Here is a 21,320-nt window from a genome sequence, read left to right on the forward strand (position 1 = left end):
AAACACTTCCCTGGCTGGTGGGTTATCTTTGAAAATGTCTGCTGCTTTAATCATTTCTTCCATAAGGAGTTCTTCAGCCATCCCCTCAAGTGCTGAAACACAATTTTTGATGCTGTATGGATCTTCCATTTTCTTCTCCTCAATAGCTGTAAATCGATCAATCTCTTCTTTCTTTAGCCTTAGGTACCTCTCATGGAAATCATTGACAGAACTAGTACTGTTGGTTTTTTGCTTTTTTGCTCGCCTTTTATCTGGTACTTGTGGAGTAGAACTAGATGGCCTGGAATTCATGCATGGTGTTTCTGGACAATGGTCTAAGCTAGATGTAAGATCAGCAGGATGTAGTTCTTGTGGTCCTTCTAATGACTCAAGAAATGTTGAGTTATTTACTTGGTCTGAGAATTGACTAAATGCATCAGCACCAAACCAATTGGTTTCATCCCTGCTTCCCCCTTCTTCAAATTCAAAATTCAATGATGATGCACATGGAGCACGTATACTAGGTGCTGGTGAATGGAATTGCACGTTAGGGACCTCAAATGATGGTGTAGATGCTCCTGCTACTCCTACAGATTGTTTTTCCCTGTTTGCATAATGATCCATTCCACGGCAGTTTCTTCCTTCAGCATATCTTCCTGCATAAATGATATGAACCATTATATATACAAGTAGTAATGCGTGCAGTCAATAAAACTGATTTAAACTCACAAACTGCAACTTACCATCATAGAGAGCAAACAGGTCGTCATAGTACGGAAATGACTTGTCTCGCCACCGAAGAAGGGATTCTTTGTTTCTACGTGAATCTAGTGTTTTCCAAACGTCATCTGGTGCTGTAACCATCATCCTATCAGAATCCCAGCCAAAACCACTTTCTGCGGACAAATCTTTTACAACTCGGTACTCCTTTTTCATATCCTGCTCCTTTTGTTTTACTTGAGATACAGTGAACTCTGTTGAAAAGTTTGTATTGAACTGAGCTGTAATACTCTTCCATGCCTCCTTGCTCCATGCATTGTTTGTTCGGTATCTAGGCACATCATGATCTTTTAATACCCCAATAAGATAAACAATCCTTTGATGATTCCAGTTTGCTCTACCAGATTTATTTTTTGTGCCTGACCAGAAACATATAATAGCCCAATAAGATAAACACGTATCTGAACTAAAAGCATACAAAGAATAGTAAAGCTTCTGAAAGAGATAAACTGTACAAAGAATAGTAAAGCGGTGGCCGGCCGGTGACACTCCCTGGCAGCGAGGAGCGGCACAGTGGCGGGGAGGTGTTCCACGACTTCATCAGCCTACGTCGTGGGGAAGAGCCGCGGGGGCTTCGGGATGGAGCTGGAGGAGCTGCTCGTGGGGAAGAGTCACGGCCCTGCCGTCGCGGTACGCCGTCTCAGCGAGGCCGATGATGGCGACCGCAGCTCCGACTCCGGCTGGTGCCGACGCCGCGCGTTCGAGACGAAGTTGCCCCCATCGGCAGCGCGCGCCACGTATCTCTCCTCCAGTCCTCCTACCGCTCCTCCCATTCCACCCTGTGTCTCACCCGGCCGGCCTCTTCTTGAAGATATGGAGCAGGGGAATAAGAACATGGATCTAATCTGTTACCTGTTCCTTGTGAAGAAATCTCTTCATCCCTTCCAGATTGACCACTCGAATCCAGCGTGGATGGAAGGGGACCAGGGAGAGGAGGGCGATTCCGTTGAGCACATGCGGTACTTGGCCGCTGATTCGCCATCTTTAGGTGGATTCGCGCCAATTTCTTGTCTAGGGCTGGGGAACCATGGCGGGAGGGAGAGAGGACCAGAGAGCTCGTGTGAGAGACAGACCGAGAGAGAGCGCGCGAGTTTCATTCCCTTGGCTTGGACCAAAGGATTTCTTTCCCGTGAAATACACATACATTGTTTCCTTTCCTCAGGATAGGAACGATGGTTTCCTGTATTCCAAACACCTATCTTACTTTCCTTTCCTCTGGATTGAATTCCCACGAAATTCCTTTGATTTTCCTACGTTCCAAACATCCCCTGAATCTTTTCTCCCCGTCTCACTCCCGCAGTTCAGTCCCTCCCAGCCTCCCCCGGCCCGCTATAAAGCCGCCCACCTCCGCTCCGCCTGCCCGGCAGCATCAGGCCACGAAACCAACCGCGGTGACCGGCCACAGTCCGTCACTCCGTGAGCGAGCGAGCTCCGAGCGGCGCACGAGTGCACGACCATGGCCCGGCCTTCTTGCTCGCCCCTGTTTCTTGGAGCGGCGGTCGCCGTGGCGCTTGCAGTCCTCGCCGCCGCGCCGTTGGCGCTCGCCGGCGACCCGGACTACCTCCAGGACCTCTGCGTCGCCGACCTCAACTCCGGTAAGCTCCAGGCCTCGCCCAGCACCTTGCCGCTACATCTCTGCGCGACACTTAGACTTGTTCGCGTAGCTGTTTAGTGCACAGCGACCATACCCGGTGCAGATTTTCAGGGGCAGAGACACAGGCATGAGAGCTAGCAACTCAATTATTTCCCCTTGCGCGTGCTACACCATTGTAGAATGAAGGGTAGGCATGGAATCACAATCCACCCAAATGGAGAATCGAACAGATACCCGTGGTGTTCGTGCCATCAGCATGAAGTTCAGAGCTTGCTGAATGCATGGGTGCATTTTTTTCTTTCAGACCCCAAAATTGATGCCAGGGTTTGCTCAGCTCCGCATTGAAGGCGAACGACCGAGTGCCTACGGGTACGCGCCTTTGTGATGCTTTGGCGTAGGATAGAATCCACGTCTTGGGTGGTGGTTAGCGCGAGAAATTCAGCACCAACGGTCCAGGGAGGGTAGAGACTAGAGAGCAATGGATTCTCGGTTCCAACATCGTTTTCTGAAATAAAAGAACATAAAGCTCCAATCTTGTTTTTACGAGATTCGCTGCTTTTGTGGTGACACCTTCTTTTTTGAAACACCTTTCAGTTAAAAAATTCATCATCTTTCAAGTGGATTGATCCGCCACCTGCAGATCATTTTTTTTACTAGACTAGATGGCACACACAACCCTACACGAGCAAGCTGGTTCTTGCGTAAGGCCACACAAGTAGCAGATGTTTCCACGTGCCGCCACCCATTATCATATCATGTCAGGAACCAGAGCCTGTGTGGCCGCGTCTGCCAGAGCGTCGTCCGGGTGTCTTGATCTACCACTGAAGACTCAACGGCGATGGCCGATGGCATGGGTCCTCGCTCCGTCCACATACCATGTGCCCATTTCTGCCGCTGCTGCTCACCCGGCCGGCATCTTGCACAACACTGAATGAATGTGACCCGATCACGACCTCCACACGCGGCTGCGACCTGCGACGCGCCACGCCACGGCGAGGCTCTGATACGCCCGCGTTTGCGTTTGCCTTTGTGCAGAGGTGAAGGTGAACGGGTTCCCGTGCAAGGCGAACGCCACCGCCGATGACTTTTTCTCCAGCGTGCTGGCCAAGCCGGGCGCGACCAACAACACCATGGGCTCCGTGGTCACGGGCGCCAACGTCGAGAAGGTCCCGGGGCTCAACACCCTGGGCGTCTCGCTCTCCCGCATCGACTACGCCCCCGGCGGGCTCAACCCGCCGCACACGCACCCACGCGCCACCGAGCTCGTCTTCGTCCTCTACGGCACCCTCGACGTGGGCTTCCTCACCACCGCCAACAAGCTCGTCGCCAGGACCATCTCCCAGGGCGACGTCTTCGCGTTCCCGCGCGGGCTCGTGCACTTCCAGAGGAACGCCGGCGACGAGCCCGCCGCCGTCATCTCGGCCTTCAACAGCCAGCTCCCCGGGACGCAGTCCATCGCCATGACGCTTTTCGGGGCATCCCCCGAGGTGCCCGACGAGGTGCTCGCCAAAGCGTTCCAGATCGAAGCCGAGGAGGTGGACAAGATCAAGGCCAAGTTCGCGCCCAAGAAGAGCTGAGGACCCAGAAGAAACTAGTTTTGGTCTGACCATCAGCCGTTGATGATGGGATTGATATGCATTGGTTGGTTGGATTATTCTGCTGCTGCTGCTTCGTTTGCTTTGTGATTGAGCGTGCCATGCAATCGCACGCGTCGTTGGGTTTGTGTGTGATATGATCGTCGGTTAAGTGTGACCTGCAGAATGAGGTTGTAGGCGTCCCTCTCTGTAATAAGCTGCAGGCCTGATGGAGAACTTTCTGTTCATCTTATATTATTAGCTCAATCATTTGTAAACCATTTCATATTACTATTGCACTTACTTTTTTTAATTGTTTACTGACGATCCTAGCACAGATCTGCTTGATTCGACATCGTTGCATATGATCTGCATGGTTTGGTTGTTGTCCGAGTGGAGCATCTTATCTGCTGACACCGGGAGGGGCCTGTCTCTGAATTAACGAGTCCCAGAAGCCTGAACTGAAGCGTGAAGGATCAAATCAATGCTTTATCTTCAGAAAATGATTGAGGTCAAAGCCTCAAAATAATCTGGCTAACTTACGGTTCATAATGGCAACCTTCCCAAAACAGATTATACAGTTGAACAGAAATTTGAGTTGTAGAAGGGGGCAAAGAAAGAAGTTGGCTATATTATTAGCCCAATCATTTGGGAGATTCTGTTTGTAATAAACCACATGATATTACTACAACTACTACCTCTATAATCTACCATCTTAGCATGATTTGGTCACCGCTGTACTTGATTTTATCATGTCGCATATGATCGATAAGCATTGTTTAGTAATTTAGTTGTCTCCCGATTAGAGTACGCAGTATACTAGTAGTATCCTATCTGCAACACTGGGGGAGTGGCGCCTGAATTATCTAGTCTGAACTTAAGCATGAAGGATCACGATTAACGATGGCAAATCCTTATCTCCAGCAAATGATCGAGGTCAAATTAAACTCTGCCAATCAGCTGGGAACATGATGGTCAAACGAAAATCATATCTTCTAAGGAAATAAATTATATGACTGAACGGAAATTTAAGGTGTAAATATATAGAAAAACAAGTGTCTGAGCATCTTTTCGTTTCTGAACTCTTACTTAGGGAATACATACTTGTACAATGTTGAAGTGAAAGCATGAACAATGGCAAGAAACGAAGAATCATTGGCAAAACAAACACGAATCAATTACTCAAACATCAAAGCTTACCGTGTTCAGATTCAGATACTTTCTTGATCTCACTGAGGGCCATTCGGCCACCCGAAAACGACGGGGGCACGAGACAGAGTTCTGCTTCAAAGTAAGCACATGAGATGAAACTCTCCCTTCCAAGGAAGAACAACCACCTGGTGTCAAACGAAACAAATAATTCCTTGGTTGAATTAATTGTTCATTGCCTGTCTTCAGGGATGATTAGCCACCAGCAGCAACGTATACTACTGCATCAGCGTGATCCGTGACCCCATGATTGACCAGATAAGAAACAGGGAGGCCACATGCAGCGTGCATGTCACCTCGTCGTCAGCCAACCGTTCGCTCGCCGGCAGTTGCAGGCTTATAAGTAGTAGTAGCAGAGAAGACCTGTGCAGTCGCAACGGATTGCAATTTGCAAGTGATCAGTGATCTTGCCAGGCAGGCAGTGTCTTCCTGAGGGACGATGGAGAAGGCGATCCTGCTCTTGCTGCTGAGCCTGTGCGCCGCCCGGCTCGACGGCGCCGTGGCGCAGCAGTACTGGACGCCGGCCACCGCGACGTTCTACGGCGGGAGCGACGCGTCCGGCACCATGGGTAACGTTCTACTGCGACCATTTTCGTTTTGAATTGAAGAAACTCTGACCCACGCGTTCGTGGCATTGACGTGCGCGTCCTCGTTGCGCAGGCGGGTCGTGCGGGTACGGCAACCTGTACAGCGCCGGGTACGGGACGCAGACGACGGCGCTGAGCACGGCGCTCTACGGCGACGGCGCCTCCTGCGGCGCGTGCTTCCTGGTCACCTGCGACGCGTCGCGGACGCAGTACTGCAAGCCGGGTTCGCCGTCGGTGACCGTGACGGCGACCAACTTCTGCCCGCCCAACTACGGCGACCCCAGCGGGTGGTGCAACTCGCCGCGGCAGCACTTCGACATGTCGCAGCCGGCGTGGGAGACCATCGGCGTGTACCAGGCCGGCGTGGTCCCCGTGAACTACCGGCGGGTTCCGTGCCAGCGGTCCGGCGGGGTCAGGTTCGGCATCAGCGGTCACGACTACTTCGAGCTCGTGCTGGTCACCAACGTCGGCGGCGCCGGCGCGGTGGCCGCGGCGTGGATCAAGGGCTCCTCCACGGACTGGCTGCCGATGAGCCGCAACTGGGGGGCGAACTGGCAGAGCAGCGCCTACGTCACCGGGCAGAGCCTGTCGTTCAAGGTGCAGACGGACGACGGCAGGTCCGTCGTGGCGTACGACGTGGCGCCGGCGAACTGGCAGTTCGGCTGCACCTACCAGGCCTCGGCCAACTTCTACTAGAGAGTGATGAGATGAATAGTGGCCGCACATGCTATTTGTGAATTAGTTGGACCGGATCCAAGATTGCAAAGGAGGCTTGAAAGCCTCGACTCAATGGGCCGTGTTAAGAAAATCAGCCCATGAGTTGGGGTTTGGAGAGAATCCTTAAAAATAGTGCATATATGATCTTTGCAAAAGATAAATTAGAAACCGCATCCTCTTAATAAGCGCACTTTGAAATATTTTAAGTGTGCATTTAACAAAAATTTAATTTCCATGTCGACCTTCTTCTACAAATTCCACGGTGACCGGCAATCGAATTCCGTTCGGCCGATGCGTGCCAACACGCCGTGGCTTTCGTCCTTGACACCCGTGTGACCTAACGGGGTGGGAAGGGAGGGGCCTTCGGTCCGATCTACCTGGTCAGCTAGCGTAGGAATTACAAGTCTATTTCAAGTGCTCGTGCCTCTATGTTCAGCCTTCAGGTGTTATGGTAATGTCTCGGTGATGAGCGACGGCGAACTGAACAGACGGCGGGAAGATCGGAACGAGTTCCTCTGACGTCGACTTTACGGTGACGTCGTCGCCGACATGTGGGCCAGTCCAGTACCTGGGCCCGCCAGTCAGTGACTACGTCACCTGACCCTCGTCCGGAAGATCCTGCCCCTCACCCCCAGAAACAGGAACTGAAATGCACCTGACAACACAGCCGCGCATGCATCACCACCTAGCGGCGCAAGGTGGAAGAAGCAGGAGCCCCGACAGCTGACGTTCACCGGTAAACCCTTGAAAAGTGAGTGAGAAACAACACAGAATATTTACCCTAGAGGATGGATAGAAATTCCAATTGAGTTATTAGCGCTCAAGTATTAGAAGTATGGGTATGTCTAGGAGCACTCCACGCCATAAAAAATTGCTCCACTCCACCAACTCTATAAAATTGCCATCCAATATGTACAACTCCACCAACTCCAGCTCTAGAAAAAAATGGAGTTGAGGGCCAGATCCACATTTTTTGTGGAGTACCTCAAGAGGTGCTTCAAAATTACTAGTTTCGTACCAACTCATGGAGTTGCGAGGTAATTACCCACCATACCCACTGGTTACAACATAACGGTTCCATCGATCTCCTGCTCCTTCCTCATCCCGTCGCCTCTCCCCCCCTCCCCCTCCCGCAGCCCCCTGCTCCCCCCAGCCAGCGCCGCCGCCACCCCCTGCTCCTCCCCCAACGCGCCGCCGCCGACCCCTGCTCTTTGGAAGATTCTAACATATCCCATGTACAAGCAAAAAATGATTGTTGTGGCTACCATGATCCTTCACAATTTCATTCGTGAGCATGGAGGTGAAGATGAAGACTTTGCTCGATTTGATCATGATCCTAATTTTATTGCTACAATACCGGAAAGATACAACAAATATACCGTTCCACAAGCGGCGCGCGATGGTTCAACTTCCGCGGTCAACGCCCCAACTATGGATGCCTTTCACGGTAAGTTGGCCACATCACTCTCTATCGCTTGGAATTAGTTTGTAATGAAAATATTGATTTTGTATCATAATTATTGCAATCTTTAACATTATTTGGTTGAACAATGACATTGGAACATTACTGGGCTAGTTTTTTGGAATGAACAGTGTGCGGCTACTGTAGCGTATTGCAGTAGCAGAAAAAAACAAACCAACCCTTCATCCAACCACCATGAGCAAAATAGACTATTTCTACCAAGTTCTCATATTTCTGGAGCTGGAGCACCACAATCTCCCAAACACATACATCAGCTCTAAGTTTTCGTAGAAAAATTAGAGTGGAGCTGCTAAAAGGTGGAGCTGGTGGAGTGGAGCTTATTTTGATGGAGCAGATAAGAAACAGGGAGGCCACATACCAGCAACGACCCGGCCACGACATCCAGCAGAGCTTCCAAGACGACACCTCAAGGGGAGGGAGCGACGCCATTAGCGCCCTCGTCATCCGACCAACGTGGTCAAGGTTTTCACCCGGAAAGCTCGCCGGAGGGGAGGGAAGAAGGGGAGGAATGACGCCTTCAAGAAGGTAAACGGTGTCCGAGGGTGTCGCCGTCAGCAGGCCTAAGGCTTTCACCTACACTCCGTTCTCTCCCTAGAGCCGAAGCAACGGTCGGGTGTCACCAAAGCGCCGCCACAGCACCACACCGCAGGGCACCCTGGCCAAGCCCCCCGATAGGGCTAGGGCATGGCAGCCGAGGCGCATCCAGGCATGCCCCCTCCGGGGGCGAGGGGACAGGGGATGCAGAACCAGGGTGGCGGCGGCGCACCGCACCGCGCACCCGAACAGGAGGCGAGAGGACACCGGTGCGGGGGGCGACCGGCCCAGCACCGAGGCGCCGATGGCATGGGCGGCGGCGCCTGCGCCGCCAACCGGCAGGCGGCAAAGCCGAAGGAGGGGCACCCCAACCAAATCCGCCCCCGGGGGACCCGGATCCGGCGAAGGGACGCCCAACAGGCCCCACGCGGCGGCGGCCGGTGGTGACGCCACGATCGGCAGCCGACAAAGCCGAAGGAGGGGCGCCTCGACCAGATCCAGCCCGTGGGGACCCGGATCCGGCGAAGGGACGCCTAGCAGGCCCTTGACGGCGGCGGCCAGAGGCTAGTGGTGGCAAGAGACAACAGCGGTGTCAAGGCTTGTGAAGGTGAGGGGAAAGCGAAAGAGGAGGGAAGGAGGAGGGCGGACTGGACCGGCTTCGGCCCACCAGCGGGCCACTGCTGCCACCACCCGGCCGGTTGGCCGGCGGCAGCGGCGGCCGGAGGCGACCTAGGGGAGGGGCTCATGCGGCGAGGCAAAATCGCCCCCGTGTCGCCTGGGGGCGACGCGGAGGGGCGGGGTGAGAAGTGAGTGACTTAGCTTACGTAACAAACAAACTTGACTGCGAATAGCCACCTCCTCGCCTCTCGTTTCCTCCACATCAAAATTCGAATCGCGCTCGATGGCCCGTTCGCAGCCCCCAACCTAACTAGCCGGCAGGCGTCTAGAGAACCTCGACTCACTGCCATTTGATTCCATGGTGCACTCCAACTTTTCCTCCTTCCCACGCTAACATCTCAGCCTATCTCGTCGCGGTCAGTCCTCGGACTCCTCCCTCCAACCCCTCCATTTCCAGCCGTCTTCCTATCTCCGCGCCAATCGAATCTAGCTGTGATGACGGCCGGTTCCCTCCGACTCTGGCACCTTCCTCCGTTCACAAACGCTAATGACGTGAGAGACTTATTTCTTCTTGTTTGTTCTTATGCCTATCACGAGAGATTTCCCAACATGCTGTCTGCATGACTGCTCTTAGTCGACTAAATACGCCAAAGGAGGCACTAGCAAACTCGATGACGGTGATCTTGCCAACATTGTCATCTACTACTTCAACGATATCGATTACATCAATGTCGCCGGCGATCGGATATGCACCAACTCACCATCACACTAGGTAGGTCTCTGATCTTGCCAAACTCGCCATCAAGCCAGCAATCGGTATCAGCTTTGAGTGACCAGTTGTTGCATATCATTGCCTACTGCATCAGAGAGTTGCCACTCCAAGGGATACCATAACCTATGCTCCAAAGTCGCAGCTCGCGGCAGCCGTACCGCCTGCTGCACCGCTCAAAGCTGCTGTGTTGGACGAACGAGAATTACCTAGGGGTGAAGCTGCGTAGTAACGTAGAAGGTATTAGGTGCCAATGCACCCACAATAAAAACCAAAGCCCGGCCTGATCTACCGGGAGGCCTTCCTCCGACGATCGTAAAACTAGGTTGTTTAGCTAGTGAGTAATCGCCTTTGTAATTCCTATCTTAGCCCGGGCTACAACGTGTAATCTAGCTTAAGGCGGGCGAGCGCATGAAGTCGTGACGCGTTGTAAACTCTACTCTTCTACCTTAATACAAAGATGCACAGATCTCCTGCGTATTCGAAAAAAAACCCCAAAGCCCGAATAAGCTCTCACCGTGGTGGAAAAAAGTAAGCTCTCACGGGTGAGAATTACATAGGGGTGTGATATGAAGTCCATTATTTGTTGAAAAAAATGCACCATATGATTTTTTGAAGAAATGCTAATAACTCTAAAAATTATTTTAGCTAATTGAAATCAACACATCTACTTCCAAAACGACATTATGATTTTACAATAGCAGTAAATTCTCAATAACTATATATGTCAACTATTTGAGTTCATACTTAACATGAAGTTATGCAGATTTAATGTGTTTTCTTGATGAATCATATTATTTGCCACGTAGGCTATTATCAAATCAAGAACAATGTGCATAACTCAATGTAGAAAATATTTATGTAATCAGAAAATGCATGAGTTATATAAGTGGAAGAAAATAAAGTACATTCTAGAAGAAATGTCAGGCTCTTTAGGCTTAGGGGGATGCATCGAGATAAAGAAGTTTCATACTCACCCTATAATCATAAATAAATAGAATTTCCTTCATAAGTTGCATTATTAACTATATTTGCGACAATTTGGATATGTTCATGACGAGTAATCACTTAGCTTCTTCTTAAGACTAGAAGTTTAGCATTAGTTTAAAATCCTTCCCAGAATAGAAGAGTATATTCAACAAAATTGTGTTTCTTATCTCCGTATAGGTTTTTCTCACCTTATCAAGTGCTCTCTTGCTTGAAGCATGTTTTACCCGTAGTAATCATGTCAGTCTCATGGAATACATAAAGAATTACATGTTGAATAATGTAAATATTTGTTGTTTGATGGTCCTCCATTTATTTAGGAAACATGCATGTATCAATCAGAGGTAGGTTGAGAAAGAGAGATTTCATTGGAAGTAGAGGCGTGGGGTTATCTAGCTGTCCAATCCCAGTCTCATCGTTGGTTCCTTTTCACTAGGATCATTGACCCTTCATTTTCAGGATTTTCTCCTGAATTTCACTGTGCATGTGATCTCACTCGATTTCCAGAATCAGATGACATCATATTAAGCGGAAGCGAGGACGAAATGACAAACAAATTAAAACCAATATTTTGTGGCTCCTTTTTTTTTACAGTTCTGAAGTTCTTGATAGAGCCCGCGTCGGTCTTCCTTGTAGAGTCTGTCTCACCTTAATTTCCTTAATCCTCAATGCTTCAGCATTTCCTAGTAGGAGCGTAAAGCTTCGCTGTGCACAGCCACAAAGCAGAGACCGGTGACGAGTTACTTCCCAGCTAACTGTTCTTTGGACAGTCGTCCTTGTATAAGGAGCTGATGAGGAGTCATGAAATGAAGCTGAGCGACATGGTGAAGAAACGCTAACGTATGTGTGAGCTGATAATACATGCACTCTACTAGAATCCAATTCTTATACCTGCAGTCAAACAAAGATTTCTTTGAGATCCTCACTGCATTTTTTTTAAAATAAAATGGTGTAGTGTAAGAACAGGACCGTCCAGCCAGCACCCTCTCTCCGCACAAGTTTTGCTCCAGTGATCCTTTACGTAAAAACTGCATGAATCTTGAAGCAATCTATACAACTCAGATACTCACAATAAACACACCCTCACCCCTATGAACGTATTTACGCGAACCCTACCCCTATGAGCATCTTCGAAGTTTGATGAAAATTCGCTCCCACAGAGAGTCAAACCCAGAACCTGAGATATTACCAAGACTCCTGTAACCATTGGGGTACATGCTCTTTTCGCATTCATTAAAATTAATTATTTTTATCATGGGTATTGCTTGGGCCTAGCATTACCCGTGCCCAAACCAAAACGGCCCATTACCCACCCAATTGCTTCGGCTGCATTCCTTGTTGTCACGTGCCCAGTTCACGATTGGGATTGGGATTCGAAATAACGGAAAGATGGACCAGCATGGCAGCATGCTACTACCTGATGATTAAGAAATCTTTCTCAACGGTGTTGGAAAGAGAATACAGTCAAGGATCGACTTTCGAAGTAACAGAAATCTGATGTTTTTCTAGTGAATCTATCAGTTGGGAGCTGGAGCAAACGCTCCATGTTCCATGGCCATCCAACCAAGCCGCCATTGGCAACGCAGTGTATAGAGAAAGGCCAGGCCAGCTCCGGCCGCTAGACGGTGGGTGGGCACTCAGCTCGGCACTCGCACGAGACAACGACGTGCTTGGGGGCCGGGGCGCCACTGCTGTCGTGGATCCCCACCGACCCTCACGAGTTCCAAACTCAGCACACAACAAGGAACAGCGCTGCCGCCGGCCATCCGCATGCTATACACGAACGAGCGCGATATGGAAACAATAGCGGATCCGAAAAATAGGGTTAATCTTGGTCTGGGCAAAGGTAGGGCCGGGCCCAAACAATACCCATGACGAAAATATTTAAAATTAATGAATAGTTTGCTTTAAGATCCGAGCAGTTTTCATTGGAAGGACCACCGAAAATCAAAACTCCTTTTCTAATACTAGTTTTAATACATGATTTATAAAAATAAATTCTGAAATCACAAATTTACAATAATGTAATAATTTGGGAATTTGCTGGAGCTCGAAAAATCGAGGGATCCAGGGCTTAGGTCGGATGGAGGGGCTAACTTAAGGGCCTGTTTGGAATGGAGTATTTTCAAAGGGATTCCATAGGATTCTTCTTCCTACATTTAGATGATGTCATAGGCATTTGGAACAAAGGATCGGACCTTCCCATTCCAGAGGAAAGTTTTTATCTCCTTCACAAAACGCAGGAAAAAGCATCCACCGGGAGCTGCTCCCGCCGACGACCCCTCCCGAGCAGCCCGGCCACTGCCTCCCGCCAGCATGTGCCGCCTTCCGACGAGTCTCCATGGCTCCCCTAGTCCCTACCGTGGCCTCCCCTAGCTGGCTAACTAGCTAAGATCTGGTCGTACTCTTTGACCAGAGGAGAGAGATGAGGCAGAGCGATGGGAGATAGCTACGAGATGAGAGAACGCTGAATGCTTGCATGGATGAGAACAACGAAGAGATAAGGATACAGTACTCTGTAAGAGAAAAAATCAACATGCTGAACATGGCCACGCGATGGCAACTCAGAGCCCCCTGCCTCCGTGCAGCAGGTTAAACAAATGATGTAGCTAATCTATCATTATGAACTAGTATGTTTTTATCATGACATATTCTTTTTAACCTTGTGTGTTCCAAACATCTCTTTTCATCTATTTCTGTATTTTTCCAATCCTCTATTTTGTTACTACACACTCATCGTATTCTTACATTTTTTTGCCCATTCCTCTGTTTTCTATTCCTTCATTCCCAATAGACCATAAGTAGCCTTGTTGGGATTGTGTTTGTTTACCTTTTTCTGGTGATTTTGTAATTTTATCTTGTACTGCAACTCCTCTGTTTTAGTGAGACGGAGTGGGTTAGTCTTTTTCCTCTCTATTTATATATAAAGATATGCAGCTCTACTGCGTATTAGAGAAAAGACAATGTAATAATTAGTATTAAAAAAAATCACAGTTCAAGATAAGAAACCGGACCTTTCCTTCCAGGAACGCGTCCGTTTGATCACATGATTTGTTTGTTATAACAGGCCCCCACAGCCGCATAACAGCCTATTTTGAATTCCTGGAACCTTTCTTGCCGACGAACTCTCCCGGCTCCGACCCTGTGATCACACAGCAAGTCAGCAACTCCTTGCCACTGTGATCTCTTCACGCAGCCGCTCAATTTGAAGGATCGAATTGGCGCCCGAAGTGAGGTGCATGTGAGCCTTTGAAAATTTTCTCAAAGGTGCTATAAGCTAAATACTGACCAGCTCGCTCTAGAAACAGGTTAGACATTTCTCAAAGCTCCGCGGAAGCAAAGTGAAAAAGCTACTCACTAATTATCGATTAAAACAGGAGCTCTCTTTAATCTTTTGAAATATTAAGCGAGCAATACCAGCTACAAAGATTGCTAGAATCATTGCTACTGCCAACATAAACAAATGAGAAGTAATTAGCTTGCTCTCTGCTGACAAATGCAACAAATAAACAAATATTGAGCTACTGGGATTCACTGTTGCAACGTTTCACAAATCATAAGCACAAGTGCGAGCTGCTGCTAAAAACGGTAAAAGAATATATCTTAAAGCATCAGGCTTGCAAAAAAATATGTTCTTAGTTACTGCAGCTAACCAGCACGTGCATGAAACAGAGAGCTAGCAAGCAAACTTGCCAGGCAAAATAGCTATGAGCTTAAACACAGGAGCTCAAGTTCATCTTCAGAGCAAGCTAATCAACTACTCCATTGACCAGCCCATGCAAAGCGAGAAAGCAATGATTAAATGACGGAATAAACAGTTGCATTACTAGATCATGAAAGTGACACTTCAAGGACTAAGGAATTAAACCCACGATGAGCTGCTGAATTGGGAAGCTGAACTGAACTGAAGCTCTCAAAACAAATTCAGATAAGCTAACTGCATTAACTGAAGAAACTGTCAAATTGCTGTTACTGATGCCAGATAAGCTACTACTACCGCCATCGATCATACAGAAGCACAATAAACGAGCAGAACTCAAAACTAATACGGATCACGTCCAGGAGCTGCCCACATCACCTCCATGTGGCTTTGCTTGAGCCGGAAGTACTTGCACCGCATCAGGCACTGACGCGGCGCGCACCGGCTCCGCTTCCAGCACATCTTTTCTCCCCGTCTCACGCCCCCAGACTGCATCACCGTACCGGCTCTATAAGTAGCGGGCTCCACTCTGCCTGCCCAGCAGCATCCGGCAACCACCGACCGCCATCGTCCGTTAGCGAGCGAGCGAGCGGAACACGATCGACCGACCATGGCCCCGGGCTTCCTCACCCCTGTTTCTTGGAGCGTTCGCGGTGGCAGTGGGGCTTGTAGTCCTTGCCGCTGCACCGTCGGCGCTCGCCGCCGACCCGGACCCCCTCCAGGACATCTGCGTCGCCGACCTCGGTAAGCTCCAGGCCTTGCGTGACTGTGCGCGTAGCTATTTATTTAAGGAATATTTGGAACGGAGGAATATATAAAATAAAGGAACCGGAGAAAACAAGAATCGGATGGAATGCAACGACAAAACAAAGAAATGAAAAAAAACACACGGTGGGTCCCAGTATCAGTAATAGTGCGAGACAAACAAAGAGTTGACGTGCTGAGCTATATATATATGTTGTTGCCACTTGAGATTTCCTATCCCTTTCTTCTCCGTTCTTGTCTGTTATTATTTGTTGCCTTCTATCGTTCTCATCCCAATCTGATCTGCATATCAGGTCCCCAGCGAAGGGTGAGGCAGCAGCAGGTAAACGCGGCTCAGATCGCCGTCGGGAAGGCTAGCTACGGCGGGAACGGGAGCACTGGCGGAACAGGTTCTCCCTCTTTTTCTCGGGGTGAGGGTGAACGGGTTCCCGTGCATTGAGGTCCCCACGGCCGACGACTTCTTCTCCGACCTCCTCGCACTCCCCCCGCCAAACGGCGGCGGCAGCACCAGAGCCACGGGCCAGGTCCCGGCCGTGGGCTCCGTGGTCACGGACGCCAACGTCACGGTGGTCCCGGGGCTCAACACCCAGGGCGTCTCGCTCTCCCGCACCGACTTCGCCCCCGGCGGGGTCAACCCGCCGCACACGCACCCGCGCGCCTCCGAGATCATCTTCGTCCTCGCCGGCACCCTCGACGTGGGCTTCATCACCACCGCCAACGTTCTCTTCGCCAAGACCATCTCCGCGGGCCAGCTCTTCGTGTTCCCGCGCGGCCTCGTGCACTTCCAGAGCAACCCCGGCAACGTGTCCGCCGCCGCCATCTCGGCCTTCAACAGCCAGCTCCCCGGGACGCAGTTCATCCCCAGCACCCTCTTCGGGGCCTCCCCCGATGTGCCCACCGACGTGCTCGCCAAGGCCTTCCGGGTCGGCGCCGCGGTGGTGGACGGTATCAAGGCCAGCTTCTAGAGATGAGGATGATCCAGAGGAATTTGTCTGGTCATCAGTCGTTGATGATGATATTGATATGTATTGGCCCATAAGTGTGACCTGCAGCATGCATTAGTATGTGTCTCTTGTAATAAGCTGCACTGCTCATCTTATTTTATATTGATCTCATATTACTATAACTATTACTATTACACAGCTTTTTAAATATTTACCGATCCTAGCGCAGATCTGCTTGATTCCACATCGTTGCATATGATCTGCATGATTTGGTTGTTGCCCGGGTACAGTATCTTATCTGCTGACACCGGGAGGGGCCTGTCTCTGAATCAACGAGTCTCTGAAGCCTGAACTGAAGCGTGAAGGATCAAATCCATGCTTTATCTTCAGCAAATGATTGAGGTCAATGCCTCCAAATCATCTGTCTAACTTATGGTTGATAATGCCATCCTTCCTCCGCCAGCGTCGCGCCCCGGTCCTCGATCGGTGTCTTCCTCAACAACAACCCCCCGCGCGCCTGCTTCGTCCCTACCGGTGCTGATTTAGCAAGCGCGAAAATCGACAGGCTAGAGCACAGGCTGATTTAGCAACCTCGAAAGTCGACCGGGAGACTAGAAGGAAATTCGAACGAAGATTTGAAATTCCAGTTTGAATTTTAACAATGTTCTGAATAATTGCTAGAGCTATGCCGGCTATAGCAGTGTTAGAGCACCCACAATATAGTGAAAAATTATGTAGTAAGCAATAAATGCTAGCTTACTGCCTGATAGTAAGCATTGTAGGAGTTGAATGGGACAACTACCTGGGCTGGCCTCCTGACCCTCCTCCAATCAGAGCAAGTGGTCCGGGAAGACGCGAACCGCGAAGGAAGCCGTGGGATTGAGGAAGATAATTTGCTAGCCTGGATTAGAGAGCTGGGATGGAGAAATTTTGTAGGATTTAGGGGCGGCGGCCGCGGCGAGGCTGTGCGCTTCGTGAGGATAGGATGAGGAAAACTCTCGCGGGTAGAATCACATGAGGTTGGAGAAGGATGATTTTTTATCTCAGCGGGACCCACCTTGTTTACCGCTCCAAAACATAACCATCGTGGAGTTTCACTTAACTGCTTGACTAGGTCACACCCTTGCTTACCACTTCAACAATATACATTGGTCATGTCCTTATCAGTATCTTTTTAGTGCTGCAGCTAAATGCTATAGCTCGCTATTTAAAATATTTGGATTTTGCAGAAGATTATCCCTTGCTGGAGCGAGCTCTGGACCATATCATATCGTCGCATATCATGCTCATTCTTCGCAGACTAGAGTGATGAAAACAAAAGGAAAAATGACATCTTGACTTATGATTCGGTGGAGCTGACGTAATGGCCGTTTTTATAGGAATAGCGGGCCCCTAGCACCATATGCTTATTTCAATAGCGAGGAGAGGCCATCAGTGAGCCTCTCCATAGCCAGCTTCCTGTATCTTTCATGAACTGGAAATTTGGACTATGAACCTTGACGGCATCACAACTCTCACACGAGAGCTGCTCAAGCAAGCAAATCCTCTTCAAGCATGCAGCACGCTGAATGATGAGCCTTATGTATTGCATTATCTTCTTTTCTACTGCAAAGCCTGCAATCTACGGTAGACTCAAGTTGTGGTGTTCAAACTACGTTGTTTCCCACGGCACATTATTTGTCTTCCTCCGTGTATGCTCAAACCGCATATATGACGGGAATGCATAGGAAAAAATACTATTAGAAATCCTCACAAAAATTACAATTGGAAATGATTGCTTAATTACACAGGCACACCAGCTAACGTGTTAGGTGATAGAAATGTAATGGTAAACAAACTAAAAGTAATTGTGAATGTAAGATACATAATAGTGATGCGTTGTCGACCCAGATCTTGAAGCTAAGCCGCTCCATGTTGCCACTTCTGACAGTACCTTCCACGGCGCAACCGATCGAGTGGAGGTGAGGGTTCGCCAGGTAGAATTCGAGAGACATCGTCTTGATGATGGTCATGCGTTGTCCGCTAGGGGGCGACGACAGCAGCCACTTCGCCGCTACTACGTACGCCATCATGATTCTATCAACAGTGTGGAGGGTTGGAGAGTAAGCACTAGCGTCGTGGGGTATCAAGTCTTAGACGTCGATTCTGGGGTTGGAGAGCGAGCGAGGGATGTGCCACCATTTTCTAGCAAGGGCAGCGACCCTCACTGTCATGCTCAAGTAGATGTGCTTCACGATGTCGAGCAACACATCGTTAGCAAGGAGAGCGTTGATCCTGTCTCTAGCTTCGCCAAGCCTTGGCGTGCCCCACGAGGAGGACTCCATGGATATGCTCGCCGAACCTGGGATCGATGATGCCACCGTCTGGGTAGATACTTCTAGACGATTGGACTAGTGGAGTCAGAAATCAAACACAATATATGTTGGGAAATCGATACCGCTGACCTTGACACCAGCTTCCGAGAAAAAATATCAAAGTAGTATGGTTCTACACCTTCTGCAGATCCTATACCTCACACTACACTGGCGAGACATTCACCTATACACCAACACAAACACAAGAGACCAACTCTATACAAGAGAACACAACTCTTTATTCTCAATAACTTAGTATAATATAAAACTTTTTATACTCTTTATGTGACTACCCTATCATAACACAACTACACTTCATGGCTACCATACCACCTCCTATTTGTGACCTCTTATATCATGGTATGGCAAGAGCGGAGGGGAGCACCTCTATTTATAAGTGCTCATAGGTGGTGTAGTATTGCCATGTGGTAACTTCCACACTCTTCTTTGCAAAATATCCAACTCTAGAATTTTTCCCATCCTTATCCAACCAAGCTAAATATCTCATTCTAAAGAATTCTTATCTTACCATGAAGCATGGAAACTCCTCTCTATTGCTATTTTTAAATTCTTCTAGAACCTTCTCAAGTATACATTGTTAGTTTCAAAAGTATATATACATACCAGCGGTAGGAGGATCGGGGAACTTGCCTGAATAAAGATTTGATTTCCGTTTCCTATCCAAATCATTTAACGACTCTTAGAGACATCTCCAATGAAAAGACTAGAAGAGTTGTCTAACGGAGAAATATGGAGGAGGGTTGTCGGATGGTGCACCTTAACCCATTGTCTTCAAGAACAATCTCCTAAAAATTATAAGAAAAAGATCGTGAAAACTGAAAAGCTAATTCTATCTAGATATGTAGATGTACTCATGAATTATGTCAGCAAAGACCAGTTCACTCAATTTAAATGAACCATGAGAAATACGAAAATCCGAACTAGGATGGGGAAGTCTAGCATGCGCGCATGGTAGTGTGGATTTAGAAGAGCCCAACGACCCAGAAGCGAATCGTTGAGATGTGCTGAAGCCGCAGCGGTCGCGTCTTTGGTGAGAGGAAATAATCCAATCGGTGATGGCTGCTGGCAGGCAAAAGTGGCAAGGCCGTTCCGTGATGTGTGTGGGAGACAGCTCGATGAACATACGGCGCACAACTAGGAAAGAAACTTCAAATGCAGGAAAAAGCTGCAGAACAGAACACACGTCGAGGCAAGCATTAGGACTGCCGCGACAGTCAACAATATTGTAATTTGAAAATGCCCACTATCTATTTTGAAGTAAATACAGTAGCATCATGTGCAAGATAGTAATGGTAAAGAACCGTAGTAGTGATGAAGAGCATTGCAATCAATTATCAGCATACATGATCTCAATGTTCTTACAATCTTACTAACCACCATGGGCATAGTCATACACTGGGCAGATGCAAACATAGGGAGATATAGGAGAGCCAGCAAATGTTGGGAAGATTAGACACAACACAAGTGTATAGGGAGGCCAATGGAAGACTAGCTCAACAATCTCTGATGATGAACCTCACTTAGCAGCGTTTCGCTTTTGATCCAATGCGCTTATCATGAAACGGCTTGTCGTTCCTGGTCCGGCTAGCAAACTCTAGCTCATGCCTTTGGAGCTTCCTCGAACTTGACATCTTGCCGCTCCACTACGATATAAGGAAACAAGGTGATCAACATTCACTAACCACTATGGTAGTCCTATGCATTAGGTAGACAATCGGCAAAGGAGGAAAAGAACACTGTGCCCAAGATCACTTAACCGGATGAAAAATCATAGGCACAGGCATACTCTCTGTAGGCAAAGCAGCTTCACTTGGCCCATGTGGACACTTGAAGGAAGAATCGGGTTGGGCACATCGCATGCCTCAACAAACAACGTTGAATTGTGTACTTTAGGAAGTCCAGATGTCCCCGGTAGTAGTTGTGTGCCTGTGTCACGACTCTTTTAATTCCATGCTTATCTCTACTCCGAATAGAGTCAACCCCATGAAGAAGTATAAAAGTTCATGGTTATCAAGGTCAATAAATGCTTGCACGAAGTTCCTTGGCTTTGTCAAAAACTTTTTGGACTTTCTTGCTAGCCATCCACTTGGTTTGCTCCCAGGTGGCAAGGGTCCATATTCATAGTCCGCGGTCCAGTGCCCGCACTTTCGCCACGCGCGCGTTCTGCACGCCGGCATAGCCTGGGCCTAGCAAGCCGCCGATGCCGCCGTCCAGCACAACCCATTTGATTCCGCACACTGCTTGACATAGATCATTTATTGGGTTGTTTGAATTCAACTTAAACATGACAGCAAGCGATCATCTAGGTGCCCCTCGACATAGATCATTTATCGGGTTAGGTCGATGTTAGGGTCAGGTAAAAAAAATGATGTTTTTTCTTCAGCCCGAACCCGACCCGGCCATCGGGTCAGTTTTTTTGCCTAAGCCCAACCCGGCACGTGGTCAGGTTGGGTTCGAGTTGGATCGGGTTGGATTTCGAGTAAAAAAGTTGGCCCATACCCTGCTCGGATTTTTGGAGCAGGTCGCAAATTTTGGTGCCGGGTTAATTGGGTCGGACGGCCCACGATCAGGTATAAGTATAACTCGACCGCACTAAGACCCAAGCAACACCGGAAGCAAGCAGAGCTGGATAGCTGTGAACCTGTCAACTTAAGTTGAGTATGAACTTATTAGCCATTGCCATGCTCATGCCTAAGTTTACTCTA

At 49.0% G+C, this 21,320-nt stretch overlaps 3 protein-coding genes across 3 annotated transcripts; all 3 read left to right on the plus strand.

Moving 5' to 3' along the window:
- Positions 1-2,109: 2,109 nt before the first annotated feature.
- On the plus strand, positions 2,110-4,240 carry LOC112893617 (germin-like protein 5-1). The gene is made up of 2 exons (XM_025961041.1): positions 2,110-2,354; positions 3,389-4,240. Exons 1-2 carry the CDS (start codon positions 2,216-2,218, stop codon positions 3,928-3,930), a joined length of 681 nt encoding a protein of 226 aa, XP_025816826.1. The 5' UTR covers positions 2,110-2,215; the 3' UTR covers positions 3,931-4,240.
- A 1,304-nt stretch (positions 4,241-5,544) lies between these two features.
- On the plus strand, positions 5,545-6,621 carry LOC112893616 (expansin-A9-like). Its single transcript, XM_025961040.1, has 2 exons — positions 5,545-5,705; positions 5,797-6,621. Exons 1-2 carry the CDS (start codon positions 5,576-5,578, stop codon positions 6,417-6,419), a joined length of 753 nt encoding a protein of 250 aa, XP_025816825.1. The 5' UTR covers positions 5,545-5,575; the 3' UTR covers positions 6,420-6,621.
- Positions 6,622-9,746: 3,125 nt separating this feature from the next.
- On the plus strand, positions 9,747-17,186 carry LOC112892769 (germin-like protein 5-1). The gene is made up of 2 exons (XM_025959884.1): positions 9,747-9,847; positions 15,634-17,186. Exons 1-2 carry the CDS (start codon positions 9,747-9,749, stop codon positions 16,259-16,261), a joined length of 729 nt encoding a protein of 242 aa, XP_025815669.1. The 3' UTR covers positions 16,262-17,186.
- The last annotated feature ends 4,134 nt before the right edge of the window (positions 17,187-21,320 follow it).

This window comes from Panicum hallii, chromosome 5, assembly GCF_002211085.1.
Source record: "Panicum hallii strain FIL2 chromosome 5, PHallii_v3.1, whole genome shotgun sequence".
Taxonomy (NCBI): domain Eukaryota; kingdom Viridiplantae; phylum Streptophyta; class Magnoliopsida; order Poales; family Poaceae; genus Panicum; species Panicum hallii.